The sequence below is a fragment of the Lolium rigidum genome, chromosome 5 (genome assembly GCF_022539505.1).
Source record: "Lolium rigidum isolate FL_2022 chromosome 5, APGP_CSIRO_Lrig_0.1, whole genome shotgun sequence".
NCBI lineage: Eukaryota > Viridiplantae > Streptophyta > Magnoliopsida > Poales > Poaceae > Lolium > Lolium rigidum.
The window spans coordinates 39,240,111-39,253,711 of NC_061512.1; the positions used below are offsets into that span (position 1 = coordinate 39,240,111).

At 39.8% G+C, this 13,601-nt stretch overlaps 1 protein-coding gene across 2 annotated transcripts; it reads right to left on the reverse strand.

The window, feature by feature from the left end:
- Positions 1-5,955: 5,955 nt before the first annotated feature.
- On the reverse strand, positions 5,956-7,874 carry LOC124658307. 2 transcript variants are annotated; one of them, XM_047196671.1, is made up of 3 exons: positions 7,248-7,874; positions 6,295-6,438; positions 5,956-6,174 (listed from the first exon to the last, which is right to left on the reverse strand). In XM_047196671.1, the coding sequence occupies exons 1-3, from the start codon at positions 7,386-7,388 to the stop codon at positions 6,040-6,042; spliced, it is 420 nt and encodes a 139-aa protein (XP_047052627.1). In that variant the 5' UTR covers positions 7,389-7,874; the 3' UTR covers positions 5,956-6,039. The 2 variants fall into 2 exon arrangements, with proteins under 2 accessions (XP_047052627.1, XP_047052628.1); XM_047196672.1 differs by having other exon boundaries at positions 5,956-6,438.
- Between the last annotated feature and the right edge of the window lie 5,727 nt (positions 7,875-13,601).

Consider the following 13,601-nt stretch of genomic DNA (forward strand, 5'->3'; position numbering starts at 1 on the left):
GTGGGTCGTAAGGTGAAAGTGCACAACCTCTCGAGAGTTAAACCTAAGATCTTAGCCGTGTCCCCGGTTATGGACAATTTGAGCTTCTAGGCAAGGAATGTACGGAAGAATCTCATCACCTTTTCTGAATGTATTTAAAATTTGATCAACTTTGAAAAACTCATGGGAGATGTAACCATGTGATTATTCTAAAACCCATGGAGGATTTAACCATGGTGTGATTTCATAATGTCATTCAAAGATTTTCAAAATGTTTTGTTTTAAACAAAATATAGGATAAAATTGGCTTTATGCAAATTAGCCTAAGACTCCACTAGCCAAATATCATGTAGATAGTCATGCCCAAAACTGCCACCATATAAGTGTCATTTGCCGGTACATCATTGTACTGACCTCCATTCGTGGGGCTGCATATTCAAACGTGCAGGATTTTTCCGAGGAGAAGTACGTGGTAGGATCTCGAGTCTACATTCCAACATGATCTGCTCGTGGCACATGAAGATGATGAAGGCTCATCGATGATTTACTTTCCGCTGTGTTTGTTCTGAAGATTTTATGGAGCTAGTCCATGTGACTATGCAAATTGTAAGGTTTTACTTTACCCTTTGGATCAACGATGTAGTAATTGATACTGTTGCAATGATTACTATATATATTTTGTAATGTGTGTGTGCTATCAGTGATCCCGGGAATAGCACTATACACAGGTATCTTGCCTTTATTAAAAGGTAGGGTGCTACAGAATGGTATCAGAGCATAGTGTTGCCTATAGGATCGAGACCCTAGGTTTGGATTAGAAATAGGAAGACCCTAGGATGAAAAATTTGTCAAATCCTATTTAAAAAAAGTGTTCGCTTTGTGAAACTTCTAGTATTCTCAGCTACTCCATCTTTAAAAATGTTTTCCTCCTTTCTTTAGATGACCCCCCTTATCAAAACTATCAACAAGGACCGATGATGATCGTGTGCCTGAAGTGAGGAACTAATGCTTCATGTGAAATTCTTCGACTCTGCAAGAAGTGTTTCATGGGAGACCAATGAAGAACTTGAAGAAAGACTTCGATGCAGACTGCACAACACACGAAGATACACCGAAGAAATAGAATAGAAACTTGAAACATCCAAAACAGAAATAGACTAGACCACCATTAGTTCTCTTTTATCGAACCAGCGATAAGGTAACATAATATTGATCATACCAAATTGAGGTATGACCATACTAGTTTGTTTGTGTTCAAAACATGCTGCTTGATGCTTGTTAGACGTTGTTTGTAAGATGTTTTGCCTTGATATGATGTGTTTGGGTAGAAATCTTCTTTAGACCTTTCTATCTATTCTCATCTATACCTAATTCAGAAATTGTTTTCTCGGCAAATCTCCATGAAGACAACTTTAGTATACCAACCTTGATATTTCCTATCAAGATGAAGCATCGTAGAGTGGGAGATACGCAAAACCCTAGTTAGGAATCGATAGAAATGTTTTTCAAAACAATTCAATAATGGGGATTGAAACATTGATTCAGTTCTCCATGGAGGTTTTTGTCCAAACTTGTGAGGTTGACCAAGAGTTAGAATGCGAGATGTACCAAACTGAATACAAAGAAATGATTGGGTGCGACATGGATTGGCCCCCATGACGACTACTCATATTGTTTACCCTTGTATGAAGAATGGTAAATCTAGAGAGACGTACCTACAAGAGAGACGTCGTTGTTAAGCCTGAACCATAGGGTGAATAGATATTATGACCTTATAGTAGGCAAGTACTGCCAAGCGTAGGACTACAACGAGATCGAAGATCCAACCACTAGTTTAGAGTTGGGGAAGAATGTCGAAGACACCAAGAAGGAAAAAAAATGAAGGATGACATGAAGTTTACACATCCTGGTCTCCTGATAGACCCAAAGAGCAACCCATCAGTATCAAAAATTAGTTCAACCAACCATTTGGATTAGAAGCCGTACTATGAAGGAACCTTTAGGCTCACATTGGAGAGATATGTTGTTCACTATATGTGAAAAACAATTACCTATTGGATTATAACTCAAAAGCCCTAGATGTTTTCAAAAGATGACCTGTTGTCAAGACATATCCTCGGATGTGCCAAGTCATATCCAAGAAGTGCTTAGCACAAACCAAACCATAGTTCTAAGATTACCTACAAAAGTTTTTTTTAAGGGTGGTAGAAGATGTACCCTTAGTTTATGGATTACACGAGATGCCGCATGAGATGGTATTTGGAGAAGGTATCACAAGTAGTTTTCATATACCCACGTAAAAAAAATAGAACCCATGGAAGGAGTACTATCATAACTATGGACACAGTTGAGGGCATATGGTTTAGTGTAACGTTTTTCAAGCCCAAGGCTAACCTTCCGAAATCTCCCCGGGGATGTTCGAAAAGAAGCAATAGTGAGTATGAACCTACTAGAAGACCTGAACCCAAATCTTTTCTTTCTAGCCTTTCTCAAATCTCGAGGACGAGATTTCTTTTAAGGGTGGTAGTCTGTCACATCCCGAAATTTTCTAAATTTTGGAATGAAAAATAAAAATAAGTTTAATGCTTGATTGTTTGAACTTGATTGAAAATTCACAAAGAATTAAATTTTTTTAAAATTATTTATAAGTTAATTCTAAAATACTCTTTTCAAATACTTGTGGTTTTAAAGCATTTTCAAAATCAAACATATCCTTGCTTTCAAAGTTTTAAAATCCTTAATGGATTTGTAGTTGAGAAAACAGTACCCTAGAAAAGTTTTCATAAATTATTGTTTTTAAAAGATTTTCCAACCATACTCTCGTCCCCGAAATTTTGTTCAGAGGTTTTGGAGCTTATAAAATATTTTATTTAAGAAAACATGAAATACTAAAAAGGCACTATAGCCACATAGACATGTATGTCAAATTTTGTTTTTTATAAAATTTATATTTTTGTTCCAAATTTAGTCTCATATTAAAGTATTTTCCATAACGATTCCAACGGTATCTTATTTGTATTTTTTCGGATGTTATTTGAAGTCCCAAAGTGTATTTACAATTTCAGTATATAAAAAAAAGAAAACGAAAAAAAAAGTGAAACAGGCCTGCCAGCCGCCGCTCGGCCCAGCTCGCGCGAGCGGTAGCCAGCAAGCCACCGCCTAGCCCAGCTCGCCCCGGCCCATGCTGCCCCGCCCCAGCGCCGCGGCCCAGCTCCGCGCGCACGCGCCGCTGCCCCTTTTTCCTTTTGCTTTTCTGTTTAGTCCCACACCGCCTCGTTAAGTAAACTAGTTGAATACCCGTGCGCTGCCACGGCCGTTAAGTTTTTGTGTCGTCCCACATGTCGGGTGCTCAATTATAGCGTAGCCCATGCTCTGTTATCTCTAGCAGTTAATATTGATTATAGAAAACAGTTGAAAATCTGTTTATTCATGCTCAATGCATGTAATGTAACCAAACCTAAAACCAGTATCACTACAAGGATCCTTCGAATAAACTATGCCAAGTGCAGACCAAGCAGGAACCTCGTGGATTCACATTATTCTAGTTAATAGTTACCTCAGATACATCAATATTAACCAAAACATGTATGAAATCATGTTTCCAACATATTTAGCTCAAATTCAAAAAGTGGCTACACTACCATCAAATCCACATATAATTGTCCGATCTCGCAGTTCAGTCAGTCCCTGCACCACCCCCTAGAATAATGTGAATCCACGTTCCTGCTTGGTCTGCACTTGGTATAGTTTATTCGAAGGATCCTTGTAGTGATACTTGTTTTAGGTTTGGTTACATTACATGCATTGACCATGAATAAACAGATTTTCAATTGTTTTCTATAATCAATATTAACTGCTAGAGATAACAGAGCATGGGTTATGCTATAATTGAGCACCCGACATGTGCCACGATCATTTAAATTTCTTTTCTCGCCACATATATAAATATAGTGCATGAAAGAATTTATTTTTGAGAATGATATCTACCTTTTTCGCAGTTTCTCAATGTTTTTTCTAATTATTTTCGCTTGTCCATGTCTATTGATATATCTTATGGATTGGTGCCATGTTCTGTCAAAACCATTCCAAATGGCCAAAATCTAAAACAAACAATGATATAGAGAGAGATGGACCTTATGCAAACAATAATTGTTGCCTTTGCAACCGTTAATGTAAGAATGGACATGCCAGCTCCGACCACATCTCAAGTGACGCATGCATTGCTACCAAAAAAATAAAGATATACTTGGATTCTGATCAAACTATAATATTTCATGTAAACGTGTGTCTCAACACATACGGCAAAAAACTTTGTCCGACTCTCGTTCCTCTCATTTGGGTCACTCATTTCTCTTATGCCCACACGGCTACACCTGGGATGATAAGGTATAGTCTTCCACCAACATTAGGCACTCCGTGTCCATCGTCTTTGACTACAACTCTAGGTATAGTCTTCCACCAACATTAGGCACTCCGTGTCGATCGTCTTTAACTACAGCTCTATCTCTCTGATATGTTGTCGCTCTCCTTGATCGGCCATTCTGCAATAACATTGAACACAAGAAAGATATGTTGAGAAGACTTTATCCTGAGCATAATAACACAATGTACGTACCGTCTCACTTTATCTCTCTATCAGTCGACTCTTCCATCACTTAATCTTCTCAAAAAATGCAAGACCATTGAATTATGTTTCTCTCTAACAGATGAACTGAAGGATACAAATAAGAGGCTGCGATTTGCCAAGGAAATAATGAAATCATATAATAACACACTTCCAAGGAAAAAAAAGGGTAAATCCAGTGGTAACTAAGAGTGATTCAAAAACGACATGTCCCTAACCTGTAGCCAGGCATAGCGCCCAGTAAACAACACTTTATTAGTAAAAAAATATTAGTGAATATGATATTGCAATTGTTGACCCAAAACAAACTCACCTGTTTGTAATTTAAGAATTGATAGTGTACATATCACCATTTTGCTAGCTTCCTATTGCGCTAACCAATAGCAAGTCTTACACTTAAAGCGCCAAAATGATCTTTGATACTCCTCATTCAAGGACCTCTCTGTACAGGGAGCACTTTCAATTGATTGATAGTGCATCTAATTGCCTAACAAACTGCTTAAGGAAAATTCAGTTCACATAAATGTCAGGGAAATTCTAAGCCAAAATTATTGCACTTGAAAACTTGAATGTTGCCAAAGTAACGAATATATTGTGACCATAATGAATGCTGAAGGAAAATTCTAAACCAGAAAATCCCATTTATTTAATAGCAGAAAATAATCTACATTACTACTAACCATAACGTCTAGGATATAAAAGGCAAGTTATGTACAGGTCATTGACATAGCTGCAAGTGAATTTATTGCAATATTCTCCTACTCAGATGCACCTCGGTAAATGCAAGCTCAAATTTCCAAAGAGTCTCACTCAAATTTCCTAAACATGGAAAATAATGTATTTTTAACACAAATTTGCAACCCAAATATGTATTTTAGCACAAACAAATGGCTTCCTCTCGGTAACCTGTCGCATACAGCAACCAAAATGAATCATGGCATCATTCTTACACATAAATAGCACGTCTATCTCACTCACTGAATGTATCAGCAAAGTATGTAAAAGTTAGAAAAATGAACTGCGGAAGAACATGAACATGGAAACATCTATTTCACACTCTCAGTTGGCCTTCTCTCAGTAACCTGCCGCATACAACAACATCCATACCTAACAGTATCATGGCACCATCCGTATATATAAATAATCTAAGCAAACCTGCGTACACATACATTAGGACATGGGTACTTAAGAATAGAGAGATGAGGTCTGGAAGTACAAGGGAACTCATCTGGCTGACAGCCATCGGAAATTGATAGTTAAAGAACTCCCGAAGCCAATATATCGCACACGACTCCAAGGTTCTCCTGAAGCAATTGACTGGAACCAGAATCAATACTACCTGTAAAAGAGGAAGAGCAGAAAGCATAGTCAATTAAGGTTCGAGGAGGAGAGGTAGTGTGCGATGAAGCTGTAGTCGAACGACCAATTGTGGCAACCTATACAGCTGTTGGATGGAACGAATACCCAGCCGTGAGGAGGGTCTCGACGTCACTGCAGGTCGCGGCCTGCAGTTGGATGGCCGGAGATAACACGGCGGGATTGCTACGGACGTACCAACCATCCCACCACCTCTAGCCATTTTTTTTAATATAGTAGAGATAAGTTAGAATACAAACGAATTGGATTTCAGTTTATATAAGTGTAGCTTTATATTCAATTCACTACTAACAAAGACAAATGAAAAAGACCACCTCATTTTCCTCAATCAACTGGAAGTAGTCTCCGTTGATTAGACCTGCTCTGCAGTATATCTTTGCCACTGGATTCGGTTCAGTCCGGATGAACAATTTGCAGTTCCATAGAAGTAGATAAAAGATTTTCGCACAAGTCTTTAGCTGTTGGATTAAGAATTTATTGGTTAATGTCAGGATGGAAAGGTTATTCGGTCAGCACCTTAAGCAGATATAATTTTGGTAGACTGTCAAGAATTTAAAGACCTTGTAAATGCCCATAAATATACAATTGGTGTTTCAGACCTTAATAACAATATGGCTCCTCAAAGAACTAAGGAAATGCCAATAAATATTCATGGAGCAGATATATAGAGTCTGTAAAGCCATCACCATCAATCAACTGCAAGAAAAGAAGAAAGAGAAACGGGGGATACAGGTGTTGAGCCTTATATGCTTTACCTACGCCATAGCAAATGCTTCCTGTATGCCTCCCTTTATGTTACTTCCTACAAAAATTTCATAGCTGGGCAAATATCATTAAATTCATTGATGGCTGCTAATGTCCAAAATCCTCATGTTAGTACGGTGAAGTTAATTTCAGTGTACCTTATCATCGGACCTTGCACAATGTTCTTCTTGCTATCAAGAACTTTATCAGTCATTGTTCTTGGGATCGAGACATCAAGATCCTTATTTTCCTAGTTACTCAGTTTGTTGTTGAGTGCACCAATGTCCTCTTTTCATTCTAGGAAGGATTCTTAGTCGGGCAAAAATTCTTAAACATATGACATTTATGACGAATTCCTGTTCTGTTTTCGATTCATACGTCTTCTTATGAGCGTTTTACTCACAAACGTTTAACAACACAACTGCAGCACCTCAACAACACCTTCAGTTATCCATGAATTTGAATCACAAGCTAAGAAAAAAAACAGGTCTGTAACTTGAACCGTAGGAGAGATCCGACCAACCTGCAATTTGTTGTGTGGCCGAGTGGCGTTCGATCTGGGTGCGGAGCAGAGGACCGGGGGCGCCAGCCCTGTGGACAGAGGGGACCGAGAGCATCTGGTTGAACTCGTACAACGACGGGTAGGGCGCCGGGTGCGGATCATAGGAGAGGGGGAGCTTCATGAATTCCTGACTTCCTCTCAAGTGGCAGCCCGCGCCGCCGGGCCAGCAAGCCCCATCCCCGACGCCGCCTTCTTCCCCCGGTCGCCTGAGCGTGTCCGTTCCCCTCCGGCTCCAGAACGTGGCCACCAATCTGCAGCACATCGCCTCTATCTTCACGCGTCCTCAGCTGTGGCCGGCGGATCTCACCCAGACTCGAGGTTATGGCAACCTGCTTTAGAGATCAAGTTAGCGACCAATGGAGTCAGAAAACGGGCTTATAATGCTGGCAGAAAACGAGCAGATCATGCGAGGATTCAATTCAGGTCTCCGATGTGGATTCAATTCAGGTCTCCGATGTGTTCGATCTCGTTTCTTAGGTCTGACTCTTGTGTATTCAATTCAGGTCATCCGTGGATTGGGGTTATGCCGTGGTCTCTTGTCGTTGAGGAGGGCGGGGTTCTCCCGCAGCTTCCGCTGGACGCCCGCGAGGTCGCCGGCGCGCACGAGGCCATGGATGGTCTCGGCCTTGGACGGCCTCGGCCGCCCGTTCTGGCTGCCCGGCACCGGCATCTGCTGCTGCTGCCTCCTTCCCTCCCCTTCCCCGTGCTCCAGCAGTCTAGCACCTCCCGCGCCGCCACGGCTCTCTCGATCGAGGAATGGTTTCGATTGTGGGGAGCGACGAGGGGTGGAGGGAAGAATCGCACAAGAGGGCCGCATCACGGATATGCGCGGAGGCGGCGTGGAGGTTGGTCGCGAGACGAATTGGGGAGGCAGCCTGGAGTCGTGGGAAGCGGTTTAGTATTTTCCTGTTTGCGGTTTTTTTTCCGGACGATGAAGGTGGGGGACGGGGACGGGGACGCGGGCGATTTGTTTCCAGAGGGAGGGTAGCACACGACGTACCATGGGACACCACCTCTAGCCATTTAATATAGTAGAGATTTTCTCCAACCGACAGCCTATATAAGAGATCCTCGGGAAGCCCCAAAACACACAGGCGCGCAGCGCTCTCTCTTCTCCCCACGCGCAGTGCGGCAGCTTCTCCCGCGATGCAATTCGCGGCGCACAATCGCGACGCAACAATCCGCAACGCTATTTGGGGAACGTCCACAACTTCGTAATTTTATTTGCTTAGGTCTACACCTTCGTTTAGATTAGTGGTTCTTCCGTTAAGTTTGTAATTAGATCCTCTACAACTTTCATGTAGAAAGTTTTTCCATCCGAGCAACTTGTTCGGATAACTTTTCGTACACCATTAAAACTCTAACCACTTAGGTTTTGTAAAATTCATATCTTAAGTTCTATCCATCGGATTTCGATAAACCCTATACCGTTGGAATCAGCAAATCCCGTAGATCATTGTAGACATTTTGTGTGGCAGTTTCGCTCACTTTATTTTCGTGGTACCCCTTTGATCCGCAGCATCGTCTATAAAATAAATCCTACAAATTTTTTCCGAGAGATTCTTCTGGCGATACGCTTGTAATGGAATTCTCTACCACTTCCGCGTAGAAAGTTCTTCCATCCGGAAAACTTCTTCTAATGACTTTTCACGAAAGGTGTAGTCCTAGAACTGGTTTCAACATAGTTCCTTTAGCCAAAATGATATTTATGATCATACCCATCTTCCAAGACCAGTTATAAATCTTTATAATGTTCACAGATAATGCATAGCTTACACTTGGTTGTCTGGTTCATGATTATTCAAATAGCAATTGAGTTATTTGAGTAAAGTGTGATATGTCCTTTTTTAGATTTTTTACCTTGCTCTAGTAGGGTGGCGATACTCTACCCCATATCACATGTGTTGAACTCTTGTTATTCATTAGGCCCCGCGTACCAAATCCCGATATCATTCATGCCTATACAACCTCATGCCATTCAACCCCTCCACTTAGTTTGAACTATTCAATTTTCAAATGAGTTACTTGAGTAGTTCAATATATAATTAGTTCATATCCAATGCTATGTGTGACCTTGTGCTACTCTGATAAGTGTTGTCACACTATGTCAATTGCATAAGCCTTGCTTTACAACACTTCATCCAATAGCACCACCGTCTAAAATATTTGAATCACTTGGCAAATATTCAAATTCAAATATGAGAATTTGAGTATATATCCGTTATCGATTTCTATAATCCTTTCTCAACATGATTCTTTTGTGAAGGTGAAACTTATGATCTCATCCGCACACCAATGCCACTAGACACTTTATCGTGAACCAATATCGTGTCTATCCAGATTCATTTTCATTCACTCCTTTGACTTAGTTTACAATTATTCAACTTACAAATGAGTAAATTGAGTAATTCTATATATCATTTGTTTATACCCAAGCCTATGTGTAGTTCATACTATTTTGAGTAATTGTTGTCACACTTATTTAATAATATTGTTTTCGCACTATTTGTCACTTATGTGATTCAATTCACATGAGCCGTTTCAAATTCTTTTCATGCTCTTGTAAGGCATAAAGATTCTTCCATTATATCTTGGATAATCCATCTCTTTCTAATCATGTGACTTTCCGTCCAAACTCTCACCGCCATATCTTGCAAGCCAAACCTCATGCCACACCTTAGTACCGTAGAGCGATTTTCGATTGTTGTCTTGTTTGATTATGATGTTGTTGTTGAATGGTGTGTTTATGTTGTGCTATATTCTATGTTATAGTTGTACGGAGAGGCACGTATTTTGATTAAGAGAAGTGAACGCGCTTCGACTACCAAAAGGCAAGTGACATTCAAATCCTACTTATTTTTATATATGCATTAGTGTTTTTCAAACTAGTATGCATGGTAGGATTTTGATTTCGAAAGTTATGCTATGCTTATCAATACTAGTAGTGTGTAGCTACCATGAACCCTTGCTAGGATTTTAGTTTGCCTAGCAATAACAACGTGCCACTGCTGTTTTGATCAATTTGGATTGTGAGTATTGAGAATTAAAATTAACAACCTTAATGAATCACCTGGGTGGATTGGTTGATTGGTGGGCGGCCGCTCGGGCTCACGCGCCCTAGGGACTAAAGTGATGAATTCCTCACGCGCCCTAGGGACTAAAGTGATGAATCCCTGAGAGTGCGCAAATGTTGAGTGGCTACTCAGGGCCACATTGTGGTTGTCATCGCCTGAGGGTGCACTTGTGGATGGCCACTCAGGATTAAAGAGATTAATATGTCGTCCATGTCTTAGATAGCTTCCAGTGCAGCCTTATGGTATTATGGGCTCTGCCGGGATTAAGTAAGTTGTGAGGTCCAACTTGTTGCTAGACATGATGATGTGGTGACGGCCAAACGGGAACGGGTCTAGCTGGTTATGGTTGAAACCTTCTTCTGAAAGATCTTGTCTCATTCTTCTCTTGGGAAGGGTGGGTCGTAAGGTGAAAGTGCACAACCTCTCGAGAGTTAAACCTATGATCTTAGCCGTGTCCCCGGTTATGGACAATTTGAGCTTCTAGGCAAAGAATGTACGGAAGAATCTCATCACCTTTTCTGAATGTATTTAAAATTTGATCAACTTTGAAAAACTCATGGGAGATGTAACCATGTGATTATTCTAAAACCCATGGAGGATTTAACCATGGTGTGATTTCATAATGTCATTCAAAGATTTTCAAAATGTTTTGTTTTAAACAAAATATAGGATAAAATTGGCTTTATGCAAATTAGCCTAAGACTCCACTAGCCAAATATCATGTAGATAGTCATGCCCAAAACTGCCACCATATAAGTGTCATTTGCCGGTACATCATTGTACTGACCTCCATTCGTGGGGCTGCATATTCAAACGTGCAGGATTTTTCTCGAGGAGAAGTACGTGGTAGGATCTCGAGTCTACATTCCAACATGACGCTCGTGGCACATGAAGATGATGAAGGCTCATCGATGATTTACTTTCCACTGTGTTTGTTCGAAGATTTTATGGAGCTAGTCCATGTGACTATGCAAATTGTAAGGTTTTACTTTACCCTTTGGATCAACGATGTAGTAATTGATACTGTTGCAATGATTACTATATATATTTTGTAATGTGTGTGTGCTATCAGTGATCCCGGGAATAGCACTATACACAGGTATCTTGCCTTTATTAAAAGGTAGGGTGCTACAGAATGGTATCAGAGCATAGTGTTGCCTGTAGGATCGAGACCCTAGGTTTGGATTAGAAATAGGAAGACCCTAGGATGAAAAATTTGTCAAATCCTATTTAAAAAAAGTGTTTGCTTTGTGAAACTTCTAGTATTCTCAGCTACTCCATCTTTAAAAATGTTTTCCTCCTTTCTTTAGATGACCCCCCTTATCAAAACTATCAACAAGGACCGATGATGATCGTGTGCCTGAAGTGAGGAACTGATGCTTCATGTGAAATTCTTCGACTCCGCAAGAAGTGTTTCATGGGAGACCAATGAAGAACTTGAAGAAAGACTTCGATGCAGACTGCACAACACACGAAGATACACCGAAGAAATAGAATAGAAACTGGAAACATCCAAAACAGAAATAGACTAGACCACCATTAGTTCTCTTTTAGCGAACCAGCGATAAGGTAACATAATATTGATCATACCAAATTGAGGTATGACCATACTAGTTTGTTTGTGTTCAAAACATGCTGCTTGATGCTTGTTAGACGTTGTTTGTAAGATGTTTTGCCTTGATATGATGTGTTTGGGTAGAAATCTTCTTTAGACCTTTCTATCTATTCTCATCTATACCTAATTCAGAAATTGTTTTCTCGGCAAATCTCCATGAAGACAACTTTAGTATACCAACCTTGATATTTCCTATCAAGATGAAGCATCGTAGAGTGGGAGATACGCAAAACCCTAGTTAGGAATCGATAGAAATGTTTTTCAAAACAATTCAATAATGGGGATTGAAACATTGATTCGAGTTCTCCATGGAGGTTTTTGTCAAAACTTGTGAGGTTGACCAAGAGTTAGAATGCGAGATGTACCAAACCGAATACAAAGAAATGATTGGGTGCGACATGGATTGGCCCCCATGACGACTACTCATATTGTTTACCCTTGTATGAAGAATGGTAAATCTAGAGAGACGTACCTACAAGAGAGACGTCGTTGTTAAGCCTGAACCATAGGGTGAATAGATATTATGATCTTATAGTAGGCAAGTACTGCCAAGCGTAGGACTACAACGAGATCGAAGATCCAACCACTAGTTTAGAGTTGGGGAAGAATGTCGAAGACACCAAGAAGGAAAAAAAATGAAGGATGACATGAAGTTTACACATCCTGGTCTCTCGATAGACCCAAAGAGCAACCCATCAGTATCAAAAATTAGTTCAACCAACCATTTGGATTAGAAGCCGTACTATGAAGGAACCTTTAGGCTCACATTGGAGAGATATGTTGGTCACTATATGTGAAAAACAATTACCTATTGGATTATAACTCAAAAGCCCTAGATGTTTTCAAAAGATGACCTGTTGTCAAGACATATCCTCGGATGTGCCAAGTCATATCCAAGAAGTGCTTAGCACAAACCAAACCATAGTTCTAAGATTACCTACAAAAGTTTCTTTTAAGGGTGGTAGAAGATGTACCCTTAGTTTATGGATTACACGAGATGCCGCATGAGATGGTATTTGGAGAAGGTATCACAAGGAGTTTTCATATACCCACGTAAAAAAAAATAGAACCCATGGAAGGAGTACTATCATAACTATGGACACAGTTGAGGGCATATGGTTTAGTGTAACGTTTTTCAAGCCCAAGGCTAACCTTCCGAAATCTCCCGGGGATGTTCGAAAAGAAGCAATAGTGAGTATGAACCTACTAGAAGACTCGAACCCAAATCTTTTCTTTCTAGCCTTTCTCAAATCTCGAGGACGAGATTTCTTTTAAGGGTGGTAGTCTGTCACATCCCGAAATTTTCTAAATTTTGGAATGAAAAATAAAAATAAGTTTAATGCTTGATTGTTTGAACTTGATTGAAAATTCACAAAGAATTAAATTTTTTTTAAATTATTTATAAGTTAATTCTAAAATACTCTTTTCAAATACTTGTGGTTTTAAAGCATTTTCAAAATCAAACATATCCTTGCTTTCAAAGTTTTAAAATCCTTAATGGATTTGTAGTTGAGAAAACAGTACCCTAGAAAAGTTTTCATAAATTATTGTTTTTAAAAGATTTTCCAACCATACTCTCGTCCCCGAAATTTTGTTCGGAGGTTTTGGAGCTTATAAAATATTTTA

Bases quoted from the DNA above. Each gene is read 5' to 3' on its own strand.
- LOC124658307 (XM_047196671.1), bottom strand. From the start codon at position 7,388: ATGATCCGCACCCGGCGCCCTACCCGTCGTTGTACGAGTTCAACCAGA. The intron at 6,439-7,247 runs GTTGGTCGGATC...TTAATCCAACAG, and splicing joins GGCCACACAACAAATTGCAG to CTAAAGACTTGTGCGAAAAT. The intron at 6,175-6,294 runs GTGGTCTTTTTC...AAAAATGGCTAG, and splicing joins AGTTGATTGAGGAAAATGAG to AGGTGGTGGGATGGTTGGTA.